An 18337-nucleotide genomic window follows, 5' to 3' on the forward strand; every position below is an offset into this window, starting at 1 on the left:
AACCAACAGAGGCAACTGACAGCTGTCAGTGTCAAGAGCCAGGTAATCGCCAATTCAGGGCTCTCTGACCTCTGAAGTTTCTCAGAGTGGGGGGGCAGTAGCCCCTGGTGACTTGCATAACTTCAGGGGTGATATCCTGAATCTGGTGTTTCAACCCAGGATCTTTACCATTAGGTGGAACATATGCCTGGCTAGCCAGGACTTCTAGGGGAGCAACTCTACCTCCATCCTCCAAGGGATATTCTGCATGTGTTGTGCAAGAGTCTGCCTGGCACAGGTCTTCAGCTCTCTGGCCCTGTGACAGAACATGGAGCCCCCCAGGCCAGAAGTGACCGCACCAGTGTGTCAGTCTTGTGGTGCTGTGCTCTCAGAGCTGCCAACCCATGACCTACTGGTCCTCCCATTGTGGACTGTTTCCACCTTCTACCCCTACGCCTCCCTACCCTCTACTTTGGATTGGTACCACCAGAAAACAAAACTGGTAGGGTGCATGTGGCAGCCACCCTCCCCAATATTTCCTGACAATGTGGAGCTCCCATCAGTGGATGGTCTTTTGGTACAGACCAGGTTTCCCTGCTTGTGCTCCCTCTGGGAACATTCCAAGCTCTGGGGCTGAGATTAGGGTACCCTGGGCCTCTGCCCACCCCGACCTCTCCTCCTACTCTTAGAAGGGACATGGGACCCTTTCTCCCCAAACTATACTGGGACCTATCTGGGTCGCTGTAAAGCTCCCTCTCACTCTATAGAGGGGTACCTGAGCCAGTCCCCTTAGGATCACTCCCTAATGCCTTCTCAGACACTCTGGTACTCACCCAAAGGTCTACCTACTTTGCAGGTTCCCTGGAGTCGGAGAAATTACAATCTACCACATGTTGACATAGCTCTGAAAAACAGTGAGTGATTGTGTACTCTCTGGCAATCAAATTGTACAGCCCCTCTAAGGTGTTTAACATGCTACCCTTCACCCAGCCCTCCAGTGCCTTGCTAAAATATCCCACAAAATCCTGTCAGGACTGGTGAGACAGTTTAAGACTCCCCCTGCATTTCAACCTGCACTCTTCTGGGGTGAATCCTTATTTTTTAACATGGGTCTCCTTCGTGGTGGGATACCTCAGCCTGTTCTCCTTCTATAGAACCAGTACGGCGGCCATCCCATCACCAGAAATATGACTCCATATGTCAGCTCCCCAATCCTCTTCAGGGATTCTGTGCACCTCTAGAGCTACCACGTCTTTTAAAGCACTTGTCTATGTTATTCCCTCCTTTAAGTCAGGCACCAAGTCTCTGACTATATGGACATTTTCTTCAACACTGGACACAATAGTTTTCCTGCCAACATTTCTGGTAGACTCTGTCATCTGCTTAGTCTTCAAGCCCAGCTCCTTCAGCCTCAGTTCATGTGCCAGCAAGATCTTTTTCTCGGCTTTTCTCTCCTCTTCAGTCAGCTGGGCCAGCTGCAGCCTTAGGTCCCTCTCAGCCTGTCAGATGTTTAACTCATCAGGAGACCGGGTTTGGTATGCGACACTGCTTCCTGCATATGATCTAGCAGGGGACCCCTCTCTGTGAGATCCCCTCACTCCACTGTAGCCTTTGCCCAGTATTTTTTCTGCTCCTTTCCCTCCTTCTCAGGGCCTCTGCCCTCTTAGGGCCCTGATGCTGAAGTCAGGTATAACCAGGGTGCTGCATTCTCTAGAGTATGAAGTAGTCCTCCTCACGCTCCTACTGTGATGCAGATTGCATTCTGCGGACCACCTCCCAGGGTTTAGGAGCAGTCTGATACTCAAAATTGGAATCACTCTCAAAGATTTTCAGTCCTCTAGCTCTGCACAACTTAGCTCAGTCATGATGTAGCTCTCAATGGCGTTGATATCCAACTCCATATGTGATCGGCCACTGGTAGATACACTGCACCCTGCCCTATTGCAGGTGGGTCCTCCCCGCAGCTCAGAGTTCTCCTCCTCTGTTTTTGCTTGCAGCCTCATGACTTCATCATTGATGCTGAGGACTATCTGTAGGCCTACTTTTGAAGCTTTCCTGCCAATATTCAGCCCTGTCTCTTTGCAGAACTCATTCAGCTCACTCCCAGTGTAGTATACTAGGCAGTTTAGATCCATGGACATCCTGACACGTTATTACAAGTTCAACACCAAACAGAGTCCTAAATTGATGAAGGTGAAGTAGGAGTCGAATTTAGAAAAATGATTAATTGAGAGAAAAAAGATAATTTAAAACTTGTAATAGTCTTATGTATAGAGTATTAGTGAACACTGAATTACTACATGGTATTGCACAAATACAAGTGTTATCCTCACCACTGATCACCAGTGTTAGAAATGGGGTCTCTAATTTAAAGAAGTATGCACCCATTACAAGTAGGGACCACAATCTTAGGCAGGGTAAGCTAAATGCAAACTAAAAGATAACCTGCTTTCACCCTCTGCTCTGATAACTTGGCACAGAGTAGTCAGTCTTATCTAATGAGGCAATGTGTAAAGTATTTGTGCAATTCACACACGCACACAGTAACACAGTGGAAATACCAAACAAATACTCCATACAGGTTTAGAAAAATAGAGCACACATGTATGTGAACATCAAGACAAAAATGACAAAAATCCAATTAGTAGAACCAGCGTTATGAATTTGTAAAGAATAAAACAAAAATAGTGCTAAGAACTCCATAGCACTAAGGGGTTACTTGGAGTCGCGCTACACCAGTACATATCCACAGTTCAGGCCCGCCATGATGAATGACAGGCCGGGCTACAAGACTCATACAGGTCCTGCCGACAAAGTACATTGGATGGAGCAAGTGTCAACGTCGATGATCGATGTGAGGAGCAGGGGAGGCGATACTTTGTCATCGATCTCGAAGATGTAGGCGATGCGTCAGTTATGATCATCAGAGTTGGGGAATACTTCGGCATCAATTCCCTTAATGATGGAGGCGCTGAATCGTCGTCGAATCTTGCAGTCTGATCCTGCGTCGTCATCGAGCCATGCAGGGATGTCTTCAGAGCGGCTCAGCATCGAAGGTCACAGCTTCATTTCCGAACAGCAGAAAGTCGGGACTGCGTCAATTTTGAAGCAAAACAGCTGCAGAACCCACTTCTAGGGTCCCGGACTGGATTGGCACCTCAGCAGCAGGGTTGTAGAAAGTTGTTGATGGCCCCGAGGCTTCAGAAACAGGGGGTACACCAACAAGCCCTTGGAGTCACTCTGGGTTCAAGTGAAATGGGTCCAGTCCTTGTCCTCAGAAGAGCAGAGATCAGTAGGCAGGAGGGCAACTATGCAAAGCAGAAAGCAATTAATTCAGGGCAGCAGTCAGCCAAAGCGGCAGTCCTTGTAGAACAGCATTCTTTACACAGGTCCCATAGTGTACTCTCTTGGTTGGGTCAAAGCCCTAGTATTTATACCCAAATATGTCTTTGAAGTGGAGGTGATTTCAAGGCAAGCGCTTGAAGTGCACAGGTCCCCTTTCATACCAGACCTGTCTCCAGACTAGCCATAGGGGGTAATCAGCCCTTTGTATGAGACACAGGCCTCTGCCTATTTGGTGTAAGTGTCAGCTCTCCCTTCCTCTTCCTGCCCAGGAAGAGCTATCAGGATGTAGACAAATGAAGATGGGTTCTCTGTCACACCCACTATTCCTGTGTTTGTGGCTGTCTAGAGGAAATGCACAACTTGTAGCTGTAATCCATTCCAGATGTGTATTGGAGACAGGCTGCAAGGCACACAGAGCAGTAAGAGCAGAGAAATGTCCGCTTTCTAACAGTGGAATTTCTAAAACAGTAATGTTTAATCCAACTTTGCCAGTAAAGAAGATTTAGCATTACCATTCCAAAGACATGAAACAAGATGCAGTTACTCCTTTCTAATCAGTAATTACAGTTCTAAAGTGTTTTAAGGAATTCCCAATGCTAGCATATGAAAGGAGTAGGCCTCACAATAGTGAAAAATGAATTTAGCTGTTTGTCACTACCAGGACATGTAGAACTTAAACGTACATGTCCGACTGTTAGTTACACACACCCTGCCCTTAGCACTACCTAAGGCCTAGCTTAGGGGTGTCTTATGTGTAATAAAAGGGGAGTATAAGACTTGGCAAGAGGTTTTAAGTTCCAAGTCGAAGTAGCAGTATACTGCACACACAGGCCCAGCAATGTCAGGCCTGAGTGATTTGAAAGGCTACTTGTGTGGGGGGCACACCCAGTGCCGCACGCCCACTGGAAGCATTTAGATTACATGTCCTAGGTATATGGTATATCACTTCACAAGGGACTTATAAGTAAACTAAATATGTCAGTTGTGTATACACAAATGTTACGGTGTTTAGGGAAGAGAGCACATGCACTTTAGCACTGGTTAGCAGTGATAAAGTGCTCTGAGTCCTAAGGCCAAAAAAAAGAACTCAGCAAAAAGAGGAGGAGGGAGGCAAAACGTTTGGGATGACCATTCAGCGAGAGCCTTTTTCCAACACAAACATTCACACTTTTACGTATTCATCATTGAGGGACACTATCCTATTAAGTCCTGTGCTACTACAAATAGGCCTGACTCACCTCACCAAGGGACCATTATCTTCTCCACAGTGCATTGGAGTAAGCACCAGCTTTCAGCCTGCCTCCACCCCATGCCTCTAGCAAGCACTCCAAGCCATTCTGGGCACCCTGATCTTGTATACCTCAGTCAACATTCTAGCTTAGGATGCAGGCTCAAAAGGCCGGGTGTACAGGAGCAATTCCAGCAGGAGGCCTGCCAGACTCCAACCAAGGATTCTCTCCACCCAGGCTGCACAGATCCAGGTTGGTGAGCTCAAGGTTATGTTCAAATTTCATACTCCAGAAGTGCCCAAAATGTACAGGGATTCCCCGGGTAGTAGAGAGCAGTCAAAGTTTCCGGAATGTTGCTGGATATTAAAATTTCTGTGCAGTTGTGCCTCAGAGTTCACATTTGAGCTATGGCCTTTGCGCCTGGCGCCCCCTAATCTGTGTAATCACTGATTGGTAACTGTTCCTAAACAAAGCAACATAACCAACTTGGTTACGTGGGAGAGAAAAGAAAATAGAAAGGGAGATGGTCTCTATATGTGGTTCCCAGTGGATGAAGGTGGGGGAATTCCGCCTTTAGAAATTAGTGCCCTCACACACTCTTGCAAGTGTCATGCTTCATCATCGGGCGTTGCTCCTGGTGGGGGTGGCGCTGCTGTCCTCCATGGGTCTCTCGAGAGGGCTCTTGTTGGAGATCTTTTAGGAGACGCCGCAGTTGTGCATGTGGGTGTGTGGGCCTAAAAAGTGTTAGTGCAAGAGTGTTAAAATTACCCCGATGGTACTCTGAGGTCAATACTTATTCGTAGGCCCGGGAGGTAAGAGTAAAAGAATAATACAGGGGAGATAGAGCACCTCTAATAACAAATATCGTAGAGGTCAGGGTATTACTCTGCTGCTCTCAGTGCCTGTGTGTGAATGTGAAAATTGGTCAACATGTTTCGTGCTGGGAAATGGGTCCCTAATGGATCCTAGTGCACTTTGTCAGGACCGTGTAATGTGATTAGTGAAGAAAAATAGGAGCGGGGAAACGACACCCTATATTCCTATGATATCTCTATTCATGTGTACATGCGTTATTGCGCTCATGGGAACATCTCATTCCTGTTCCTGTTATTACCCCTTCACAAAGAATGGAATGCCTCATCGGCAAATCCCCGTGGTCTCGAGGGGATATAAGTAAGCCCCTTCGGCATGGCCCTATACCTACCCTGCCTCTGGATGGATGCCGTATTACATGGATTAGCTTTCCCATCCCACTTTGAAACAATCTGTTTCACTTACTCAAAGAGTTTTTCTTTAAGATTGTTGAGGGTGTCTACTGTTTGACTTTAGTCTGCATCTCTTTGAAATGTATTTGCTTTAAAAAAAAAAATGGTGTCTTTCAGTTTCCAGTGTTTTTAGCTCTGGCCCATGGACATATATTTATTGTCTGTCTCGTAATAAATATAATTATGAATCAAAAATATATTGTGAACATAGAAAGAGGGAGTTTCGGTCAGCCCTCTTCATTCATTTGTCTTCTCCACCGACATACACATTTTGCTTCCACCCACCACAGTATACAGCATGTGCAAATGGTCAGCCCACCTCTTCAATTGGCCCTCCTGCACTGTGACTGACTTCATTTTGCTTAATCACATGTTCATATCAACCCAAGAAGAGGAGCACTTTGTTTAACAGCCAATACTTTACATTGACAAATATGTTATGTTCGAATTGCTTATCCTGTTCAGTTTAAACTATGTCTTCGGGTTACAATGTAAACCAATCGTAGTTGTCAATTGCACCAATAAGAACTGCATTTTCCAGGGAAAATTAAAATGGGTGTCTATACTTGTAATAAGTGCACCTGCGCGTTAGGAAGCACCTGCGATTTTCCATTCAAATTATATTCAATAGTCACTTTTTTTTTTTTTACTGAATGTTTTTTTCTTTTTTCCTTTTTGTGGTATGCACTTGCAATATTTATTTTTAAATGCTTCATTCTGCTTGCTAGCCAAGACCAGAACTATTGGCTTTGCCAGTACCTCTTTTGATGTTTCTCTAACTTTCAGAAGTGTAGGCAAATCTGGGATCTATGTGCTTGCTATCTTTATATTATTGTTAAGGTAGTAGGGCAGAAGGTTCTGGCATGTGACTGATATAATCAGTCCTCATCAGTGAGTGCTAACTGTGAATTGACATTTTGAAGTTCTTTGGCGACGTGCAAAATATATCCTATATTACACCAAAGCGTTCACTTACAACTATTTTCGTGTTTCTCAGTAAAAAACATTTTAAGAGATACTTTCCTTTAGTTTCCTGATGGACACATCAAAGATCAAATAAACTCTCCTGTCAGGCAGCCTTGACTTTGGGAGATGGGGAGGAACTTTCCTTTTTGCAGGACTATCCAATGAGTGTCAGTAACAGCTGAGAAACAAAAAAACAATAAATACATTGACAGTTTTTCCAACAGTTTCATATTACATCAATCATGCATTCGTGTCCTAGAACTGCTAGTTTTGAAACTCGTCAGCATTGCTTCTGTTGAGTTTGTAGTCTATGTATAAGCATTGGAGATGTTATAATCCCCGCTGAATTGCGCGGTCATAAGAACGAACATTTTCCAAACGATCTAATTGCTTCTCTTCATTCTAGTTTTTCAGATCAAGATGTCCGCGAGGCTGCTGTCCAGGAAATTGGCAGCCTGTCAGACGAAGACTTGTTAGAATGTCTTCCCCAGCTGGTTCAGGTACGGAAAAAGCGGCAGATCATTAAAACGTTTTATTCCTGTCGATGTAAGAGATGGATTGAAGCTAATACAAGGAAAGAAAGCACAACAATTGGGGGAGCGAACCGCAGTAAAGTTCCTGAATAAAAGCCTCGCTGCTCCCCAGAGCATGCTTTCTTTGCACTTCTGTGATTGTATTTTGATGTCTCAGACAAACAAGGAATTTTCCTAGAGAAACGATTCTTGGAAGAAAAAAAAGCAGAATCGATGACAATGAACACACCACACAGGAGTTGAGTTGAAATACGTGATTATCGATTAAAAATAATTGGAACTATTCTTTTGAAAGAAGCGGGAAGTGTGAAAAAATACAGAAGTTTTACTGTAAGGAGGGATACTATGTTATTTTTTGATATTTTCCATATATGTGGAATATATATTTTTGCTCATTTAAAATGTAACGCCTTGTCACTTGTAACTGGTATTTTTCTACCAACAGAAGCATAGATGAACCACTCATGTGACGTGCTTTTCTATTATCTGGTTGGTCTGCGTTTCTGTAAATTCAAAGGTTTCAACTTGCTATATCAGCGGGGAACAGCAACCAACTTGGGGGCATATCAACAAGGGCTTTATCTCTGCTTTATTGGCTTTAAAAGCCAAAAAAGGAGAGATAAAACTAGCGCCCTATCAACAACAGGGTGCTAACATGCAAATTTGCATGTTAGCACCCTTTTACTCTACGCTTCCCCTTGCATCTCTAATGAGATGCAAAGGGGGCGTTCCAGAGTAAAATAATAGGAGAAATGTCGCTAAGCGACATTTCTCCTATTATCAAGAATGTCGCTAACCCTGTTAGAGACAAAAAAAGCAGTGCTAACCGCGGTTAACGCTGCTTTTTTACGTCTGGTATTTTTCTGACTTAGCCATGATATCCTATGGAAGGAGGATATCATGGCTAAATTTGCCTGTCCCTATCAACAAGGTAACGTGAGATTATCGCTGGGTTTCCAGCGATAATCTCACGTTAGCCTGTTAGCGTGAGGATTTTTATCGCTATTGAGATAAGCATTGCTAATAGCACGCTATCTCAGTGATGAAAATTCACGCTAGCAGGCGATAATTATCCTAGCGCTAAGTGCGCTTAGAGATAATTATCGCCGGATGTTGTTGATATGCCCCTATATGTTTCATAATTCTGCTATTTTATGGAAAGTTAGACGCTCAGAAGGAGATATGATATATAACAAATGATGCATCGTTAGACGTATATGAGCAGATTCCGAAAAGCATTTCGGAGTAAGGGAAGTAATACTAGAGGAGTACTCCTGCCTCCCTTGGAGAATCGCCCCAAAACGTCAATCTCCCTATGAGTGAAAGTGAAAAGAGGATGTAGTACTTTCTATTTTTCCTTATTTCATTAGAATAATCCCTTAATACTTTTTCTTGGGCGATGTTTTGGGACTATTTCACAAAGGAATGTTAGAGTGCATTAAAGTACAATTCATTTGCTCCAAAAAGAATTCAGTTTAGGCCCCTTAGATTTTGTATGCACGTCCAAATGAAACATAAATTGATGCAGGGTCTACCTAGCGCCAAATACACCTTACACAAATGCTTATGTCTGACAGTTTGTTGGCAGAAATATCTTGGAATACCTACTGGTAATATTACACTATCTTCTGGCGTCCCTGTACCAGCCATTACACGTGAAGTTGTTTACACCATGTTAGAAATGGGGGTCTCTAGTTGGCAGAGGTAGGTCCCTTTGTCCAAATAGGGACCCTTGCTTCTAGTCAGGGTAAGGGCTATACACTTCTAAAGCAACCCCTGCTGGTAGCTTGGAATGAGGAGACATGCTTATCTCAGAGGCAGTGTGTTAAGCATTTGTGAACACATACAGTAATACAGCGAAAACACTACAAATGGACACCACACCAGTTTAGAACAAGCATTTGCAATGGAATAGGTCTCATATTTATGAGAGCTTGAGCTATTGGCGTTGGAAATGACAATACCTTTTATTTATGTGTGTTGAAAATCTGCAAGCGATACATAAACATGCACTTTGTACTTATAGTTGTTGCTTACGAGAAGCGAGGCTGGCAGTAATCGAGCCTCTTTTACTGCTAGCCATGCATCTTGTAAACAAGGACTATAAGTACAAAGTGCATGTTTAAGCACCACTTGCAGTTTTTAAAAACACATTAATAACAGGCATTGTCAATTTCAATGCCAATAGCTCAAAATATAGCGAATGCGAGACCTATTACATTGCAATTTACCATTCTTGCTTTGTGCCCGACTACGCACACCAGCTCAAATCAAGGTAGCCAGTTGCCCAGTAGCTGCTGCTAGTCTCTTGTTAAAATTTTTTTAATTGGGAAGCAGGTTGGAAAGTGGGATGTGGGGGGAGGGTGTAAATTAAGAATTAATCCAGGGAATAAAGTACACAGGAGATAGAGAGCAAGGAACATATGCATTCCCATGGAGCGATAAATGGTACATAAAAAGAGGCTCGTCAAGTGAGAAGAGGGAGAATGCAATTCCAGTCACAACACTATGAGACCGAAATGGTACTTGACAGGGCAAAAAGAGGAACATGGAAGGAAGCCATCGACTCTATAACAAATGTGAGCTAGGCAAGAAAACCATCAACCATAAGCAAAATCCCACTTTAAATATATGTTATATGTATTGGAAACAATACGTCTTTCCAACACACAGCTAAATTGATCTGTGCCCAAGACTTAAAAAAGCAGACACATCAAAAGAATCGAAAAACGTGACAATTTCATAGTAATCGGTGCAGAACAGTGTTTTCGAACTGCCTATTTTTGGCTTTTAACATACCAGCAGTTACATGAACCAAGACTCTGTAGAGGAAAGATCATGTTTGTCTTAAAGTCGTGGAACTCTATGAAAGGAAGTGCTGTTTTGTCACTTTAAATCATTCCATGGAAGATACATACGCACTCACACCTCTGAATCCACAACACCCCACACTCTTCATAAACACAATACCAGGCAACTATTTTAAATAAAAGTGGATTAGACAGACCCCAGTCTGACTTATTCGTTCACCTCTACACACGTTTTGCTCACACACATTTCACTCGAGCTTATGTGATTCAATGAAGTTGAACACATATCATCATGAGACTATTTAACAAATTGAGAGGCAACTTAAGGCATTAACAGAAAAGTGGGCCAATAAAAATTTTAAAACTCAAGTACTCTGTATATAGTTTCAGTTTTGGGAGCATGTGCATCCCGGTCAAACAGGCAGTCATTGTGTTCCTCCCTGAAGCATACCTGCTACTGAGATATAAGATCCACCACGGATGTTTTCATTGAATCGGATTGTCATTAACTGCTACATTGCATTGCTTACCAGCTAACACCAAGGATAACAATTCTAACAAGCCAAAATCTGACTGCTGCATGGGCTGTGTGCTCTCAGAGGGTGGGGGGAGGGCAGAGGGCTTATAATGTGAAGGGGATTTAAAATGGCGATGGGCCAAAAGAAGACTGCTGCAGGGGCTGTGTATGCTCGAGGGTGGGGGGAGGGCTTATAATGCAAAGGGGATTCAAAACTGGGAAAGCAGTGATGCCAAAAGCATCAATAAAGATAATGAAAAAGTGCTTATACACAGGAGATAACAACGGAGAGCATAAGTACACTGTACTTTACTGGTGCTCCTAAGCCGTCGCAGGAAATGAGCTCTCGGCTGCACGAATGAGACAGGAGACAGGAAAGAAGAACGACAATGGAATTGACTGATAGTAAGCAGGAGGTGGGAATAGAGTGGTTTTATAGATTACTACCGGTCTTGCAGACAGCGCATGCGCTGTCAAGGCTCGACCTAAAAAAAAGTAATCTTTATCTAAACCAAAACAAGACCAAACAACAAGAATCCACAATACAAAATAAAGATATGACTTCTAGATGGTAGAAATAGTTCAGTTCAAATCAAATTGTAGATGCAACATTTTTCACACAAAGTACCTTGGCTGCGTCACGCAAACAAAAAAAGTGGGCTGCTGGAAAGGTGATGTGTCGGTTCCTTACACTCAGGGAAGGTGATGCATTGGTTCTTTGCTCCGGGGCAGGTGTTGCATTGGTTCTTTACTGTTGTGCAGGGGAGTCGGTACCTTACCGGAGAGGAGTTGATGCGTCTATTTCTTACTGCGTGGGGAGTTGATACGTCTGTTACTTACTGCGTCCTTCAATGATACAACAGACTTGGCGCCCCGATGCGATGCGGCAATCTGGGACGATATGTGGATTGTGGCAGCCACACAGCAGGCCTTGCGTCGTGATTGGTGCGGTGATCTCGGGCTTTGGAGACCGTTGCACTCGATGCAGCGTGCGGCGATTTCTCGAGCCGCAGCAGACGCTGCGACTGTTTCTTTTGCGATGCTTCGGAAACAGGTGCGGATGTGTCTTGGTTCTCAAAGTTGTGTGGATTTTCCAGCTCCCAGCGGAAAACAGTTCTCTAGAGGCCCAAAATACAGCAGGGACCTCTTTGCAGGTCAGAACTCCCAGCAAGGCAGTTCACGGGAGCTGGTAGTGAGGTCTTTGTGTCCCTGAGACTTCAGAACAGGAGGCAAGCTCAGTTTCAGGCCCATAGAGACCTTCCTCAAGATGGGGACACAGCAAACAGCAAAGTGCTTTTCTCCTTTCCTTGGCAACAAGTAGCCACTGAAGGCCAACCCCAGACAGCAAACAGCACAGGGGCAGCATTCCTCCTCAGCTTCTCCGGCTCTTCTCCTTGGCAAAGGTTCCTCTTGATTTCCCATGAAGTGATCTAAAAGTCTGGGCCCCTCTCTTATACACAACAATCCTTTGTCCTCTGAAGCCAGAGAGTGTCTGTGCCCAGCCAAAACCAGTTCTGTCCTCACTGGTGCAGCTTCCTGGCAGGAGGTGGAGACAGCATTGTGAATGGCAGACCAGGCCTATTCAGGTGAACGGAAATCTCGCCCCCCTAGACTAAATGCAGCCCAGGTCTATTCAGCCCAGCCCGGACTCATCAGTGTCTCGGTAGCCACTGCTCCTACCCAGCACACTGGATGACTAAGCAAGAAAATATCTACTTTCTAAAAGTGGTATTTTCAAACACAGAATGTAAAAATAACCCACACCAAAAGAATGTATTTTAACATTCTGAGTTCAGGCATACTAAACTTTATTTTCCTACCTTGTTCCCAGGGGTAGTTAAGTTTAGTAGATGTTATAAACAAACTCTCCATTCTATCCAATGGGAACAGGCAGCCTTGCAATAGTACAAAACGAAATTGGCAGTAATTCACTATAAGGACATGCCACACACAACCTTTCACTTACACGGCACCCTGCCCACGGGGGTACCTTGGGCATGTAAGAAAAGGGAAGGTTAGAGACTGGCAAGTGGGTGCACTTTCCAAGTCGACATGGCAGTACCAGACTGCACACAGGCTCAGCATTGGCAGGCCAGAGTACATTTATAGGCTGCTTATGTGGGTGGCACAATCAGTGCTGCAGCCCACTAGCAGCATTTGATTTACAGGCCCTGGCCCTGGGCACACACATTGCACTCTACTAGGGACTGACCTGTAAATAAAATATGCCAATCATAGAATCACCAATCCATAACAATAATTTTACAAAGGGAGCACTTGCACGTTGGCACTAAACAGCAATGGCAAAGTACCCAAAGCATCTTGACCAGCACAACCGAATCCAACACACCGCAAAAACACAGGAGGCAAAGACAAAAAATGCAAGGGAGACCCACGCCAATGGTGCCAGGTCTAACACGCCTCCAGACAGGATATGCTGTAATCCAAGCCCAGAACACTGGTCCCCTGGGCACCCTATATTACTTGGTTTACCAAGGGTTCTCCTGTTATACCAAATAAAATGAATTCTAGAGAATGGGAAGGATGGGCCATTTATAGTGGCTGTCGCAAGGATGCCAGTACGAAGAGTAATTCTGCGTACTAGTAAGTAATCCTAGACATTACTTCTACTTCTACTTCCTGTGTCTTTGTCCCAGCCAGAATGTATGAGGAATAACAAAGCAATTTTTTAATTTTAAACTGTAGCCACCAAAATATTTCAGAGTACAATGATTAACTGCTGCACCTAATGTTTAATGAACCTTGATGATTTATATTTACAACAGGACTCAACTTAGAACCCCTATTCCAAAACTCTTTTCCTCAGACTCCATCTCCTCTAGTCTGTAATGCTGAACATAGGTTTCTGACAGTAGTGACACATTGACCTCTACCCATACTGCATCCAGAGGTCTTATTAACCTTCCTTAAATGCCCCCTGAACCCATCAAATGAAACACTCTGTTAGAATACTCTAGTTTCCACCCACCACATTACATGATTCATTTCCTTACAGTACATTTTAAAGAATTCAATGTAATTGCTAACATAGAAGGGACTGATTTAGGGAGGCAGAAATTTTGTTGGATACATTGATATCCCAAGGGTACCCAAGATACTCCTTGAAACGCCCTTGGCACTTTCCTTGCAATATTTTGCTGACATCACTGACCGGAGACTAGTCATTGAAAAGATTATTGCTGCTTGAGGGTGCCTTGGCAGATAATCCACCAGGTTGCGTGCCCCAGGGCAATGCTCCACATGGCAATTGTACTCCTGGAGTTCTAGCACCCATTTCTCAGTGTGTCGAGGTGGTTTGGCAGCAGTATCCTTGAAAGGAGGGATTAAGGTTTTGTGATCGGTTGTCACAGTGAATGGATGTCCGTATACATACAGGTGAAAATATCGACACCCCCAGTGAATGGCTATAGCCTCTTTTTTGCTATGAGAATATCTATGTTCAGTGCTGGTTAAAAAGTGGCTTGCAAAGGCAAGACGGATTCACTCGCCATTTTCCATGTATTGTTGCATCAGGAATGCCTCCAACTCTTTGGGGACAGCATCCACAGCTATGGTGGTGTCCTTCTGGGGGTCAGAATAGGCCAATGTGGTATTGGAAGAAAGTGCATCTTTGGAAGCCTTGAAAACAGATTTCTGCTCTGGAACCCATGACCAGGGGACCAACGACTTTGTGAGCTCTTGGTGAGGCTGTGTCAGGGTAGTGAGGTCTCTGATAAACCGGCCACAATATTTGACCATGCCTAAGAAACTGCGCACTTGCCGGGGCTTCCTTGATATCTCTGACTTTATCAGAGTCTGGAGTCACTCCCTCTGATGAGAAGATGTATCTGAAAAAGTGTTACTTTTGCTGCAGAAATTCGCACTTATTACAATGAAGTGTTAGACCTGACTCCTGAATCCCGTGGAGCACAGTCCTCAATTTGGCATTGTCTTTGCATTGATTAAAATGTCATCACTGACATTTACAACACCTGGGAGGTCAACCAGAAGTTCCTGAATAGTGTTCTGAAACACTTCAGGGGCACTGGAGAGCCCAACACTGAAACGATTGTAGCACCACAACCCAACATAGGTTGAGAAAGTTGTGATGTAGCAAGAGTTGTCATCCAGGATGAGCTAGTGATATCTGGAACGTAAATCCAGTTTCGAAAAGCAACTAGCTCTGCTGAGTTCACCAATCAGATCATCTGTTGTAGGTGTCAGGTGTTTCTCCCTCTTTATCGTGATATTGGGCATGTCCACCCATATCCGCACTTCACCAGGCTGTTTGGGTTTCCTTGTTACCATAATAGGTGATACCCAGGGTGTTGGTCCTGTTACATTTTCAGTGATGCCTGCAGTCTCAAGCTTGTCCAATTCCTTCTCTACCAGAGGTCTCAAATGAAACGCGATGCGCCAATTTCGGAGAGTTATTGGCCTCACAGACTGGTGAATATGCAGGTGGATCACCTTGCCCTTCAGGCACCCGTTACTTTAAAAAACAGTGGGAAATTCACAGAGGATATGAGCTATAGCTTCCTGATGTATGCCAAAAGTGAAGGTTACGATGCCCAGATCTTCGGCTGCCCAACACCCTAGGAGTATTCCATGGCCTTCCTCTGAAACATATATGTAGGTCTCCACCGAGTGGGACCCATATGATATTGTAGTCTTGAACTTGCCTTGCATCACCCTCTATCATGGTGCCTTAAGTTTAGGCAGACATGATATTGATGGTTGCCCGGGTATCTACCACTGCAGTGGTGATGTGATCTCCCACTCGTATCTCGCATTGCGGTAGGCGTCTTGTGGTTTGGGTCACAGTGCCGATGGTAAAAACAGAGTTGTTCCTGCCTCGCTCCTTTACTTCGGAGAAGGGGTTGACGGTGGAGTGCTGCCCCTGCTTCTAGTATTCTCTCACAGAGTATGACCGATGCATCTCTGAATGATCTACCATCTTTCCTCATTATCATCATTAAAGTCACAATTGCTGGCAAATTCCTTCAGGTGTGCAAGAAAGACATTGATTGATTCCCCAGTCTGATGTCTTGCTGTATGAAACACAAACCTCTCATAGTCCTGGTTCACAATTGGTTTAAAATGCATGTTGAGAACTGCTATGAGAGGGAGGTGCTTCTTGGGAGCTGCTTCATTAATGGACTTCGAGATTTTGTAAATTTCTCTTCCCCCTAGGTGAAGGTCAACCGCCCTCTTTTGTGCATCCTCTATTTTTGTTGCTTCAAAGGACAACAGCACTCTCTCTACTCATTCTTTCCACTTAGGGGCTTGTGCCAACAGAGCACCTTCTACAGAGAAGGGCACCACTGCTGCGATGTTTGTCATAATATCAACGAAGGTGTGGTGTACACTATGATGCCTTTAACATGATTGATCCAATCTCCTTTTTTTTATTGTGTTGTAGCACTACCACCTGCTCTACACCACCCTGAGTCCAGTCACAGGGGTTAGCCTCCCCACAGACACCCTCAGCCACCAGCTAACACTCCTCCGATGACAGGCTGACCATGCAAAGCCTTTTTTCCAGTCTCTGTGTGCACTTTTGTCAGAGACCAGCAATGCTACACAGAATGTGTTCCTTCTCTCTAACTCACCCGTATTCATTATGTTGTTACACTACCACCTGCTCTACACCACACCACCATGCGTCCAGACACGGGGATTAGCCTCCCCACAGATACCCTCATCCACCAGCTAACACTCCTCCGATGACAGGCTGACCATGCAAAGCCTTTTTTCCAGTCTCTTAGTGCACTTTTTTCAGAGACCAGCAATGCTACTCAGAATGTGTTCCCTCTCTCTAACTCACCTCTTGTACACAGCCAGCAGGGGGAACTTCCTCACTTATGCCCCACGAGGATACTGCCGATAAGCCATCTTGTTCCTTTAATGTTAATGTCAATGTTAATGTTAATTGATTTTTATATAGCGCTAATCACCGGCAGGTCTCTAAGCGCTTGAGAGAGAGTTGCCAGAGGTCGTCAATGGGTGCATGGCTGCATGGTGGGCCAGTTAAGCCGTGTCTAAGGCCTCCTTGAACAGAAGCGTCTTAAGCGGTTTCCTGAATGGGAGGAGTGGCGGTTCCTTGCGCAGGTAATCGGGCAGTTGGTTCCAAAGATGCGGGAGCAAGTTGGAGAATGCTCAACCCCCGTTGGATGCAGTATTGTATTCTGGAATGGCCAGGTGGCAGTTCTCGGCCCGGAACATAGTTCTTCAGGTGTTCTTTAATATAGGCCGGGGCTTTGCCGTGGATTGCTTTATGGGTGATACAAAGGCCCTTCAATGTAGCTCTCTGTTTGATTGGAAGCCAGTTCAATTTGTGCAGCACAGGGGAGGTGTGGGACCATCTTGGCAACCTAAAGATTAATCTGGCTGCGTCGTTCAGCACCACCTGTAGTTTATTAGTCAACGAGGAAGTTGAAAACAGGGGGACAAGTTTCCATAGCTGGCTCATAAGCCCTATGCTGGTTCCGACCACTGCGGTGACTTGGTTGGCCATGGAGAGCTTTGAACCAATTTTTATGCCAAAGCTTTTTACGGCATGTACTGGTGTGGGGGTGGCACCCAGCTCTTGGGGCCAGAAACGGTCGCTCCAGGGGTTGTCTTTCGTGGGGATGACAAGTACTTCCGTTTTATCGGGATTGATTTTCAGGAGTTGGCAGTCATCCAGTTTACCGTGAATCTAAGGATTTTTTTGTGCCACGACCTGGTGATAGCTGGAATTGTCAATCTGGAGAATGAGCTGGGTGTCGTCCTCATAGTTAAAAACTCAGCAGTCCATGTGGACTAAGGCTCTCACCAGAGGCTGGAGGTAGATATTAAAGAGGAGCGGGGACAGTGCGGAGCCTTGAGGAACGCTGCAGGTGAGGGTGCCTTTGTCTGATACCCGCTCCCCTAACTGGATTCTCTGGGACCGCTCTGCCAGAAAGGAAGCTAGTCATTGGTGTGCCGGCCCATGAATACCCAGGTCCTCTATTCGATCCAACAGGCGGGTGTGGTTGGCCGTGTCGAACGCCGCTGATAAATATAATAGAATCAGGGCGCTCGTTTTTTTGTTGTCCACCATGATTCTGAGATCATCAAGGACCAACAACATCACCAGTTTCATGCTATGGTGGGCTCTAAACCCAGCTTGTCGCTTCTGGAGCAGTTGGTTATCCACCAGGAATGATGAAAGTGTTTTGAGAACATGTTGTTCTATCACTTTCGACAAGCAAGGGAGCTGGGAGATGGGCCTATAGTTCTTGAGGCTAGCGGCATCTGCGCCAGGTTTCTTTAGGAGGGGAGTGACACTGGCTTCCTTCAGGTTGGAAGGTAGGTGGCCAGTCTCCAAGGAGTTATTCAGTAGGGCAAGGAGCTGATTTTCTAGGCCGGGGAGGGCCATTCAGAAAATCCTTGGGGGGCACGAGTCTGCGGGGGAACCCGATTTGGTGTGGTTCATCAGCTGTGTCAGTGAAATAGAATCCAGCAAAGGGAGGGTGGAGAGTTGCTTGCCGGAAGTGGGGGGGGGGGCTGATTCTGGGCTAGTAAACCTTGATTGATGGGGGTGTTGTCAATCTCAGAGATGATGTCCCTCACCTTTTTCCCTTGTCATGAGGGAAGCTTCACCACTTATACCGAAACTCTGTCTGTAGGTGACGTTAGATGGTAGGCCCCATCTCACCGCTGTACATGC

At 45.1% G+C, this 18337-nt stretch overlaps 1 protein-coding gene across 11 annotated transcripts in view; it reads left to right on the forward strand.

Annotated features, from left to right (window-relative positions):
* Positions 1-18337, forward strand: part of PIK3C2G (phosphatidylinositol-4-phosphate 3-kinase catalytic subunit type 2 gamma) — a 2048585-nt gene that overhangs the window by 1377285 nt on the left and 652963 nt on the right. For all 11 annotated transcript variants that reach the window (XM_085652678.1, XM_085652687.1, XM_085652677.1 and 8 more), the window contains one exon: positions 7191-7284. In XM_085652678.1, the coding sequence (XP_085508804.1) occupies positions 7191-7284 (94 nt within the window). The remainder of the gene's footprint in view (positions 1-7190; positions 7285-18337) is intronic.

Source organism: Triturus cristatus, chromosome 4_1, assembly GCF_964204655.1.
Source record: "Triturus cristatus chromosome 4_1, aTriCri1.1, whole genome shotgun sequence".
In the NCBI taxonomy this organism is placed as follows: Eukaryota; Metazoa; Chordata; class Amphibia; order Caudata; family Salamandridae; genus Triturus; species Triturus cristatus.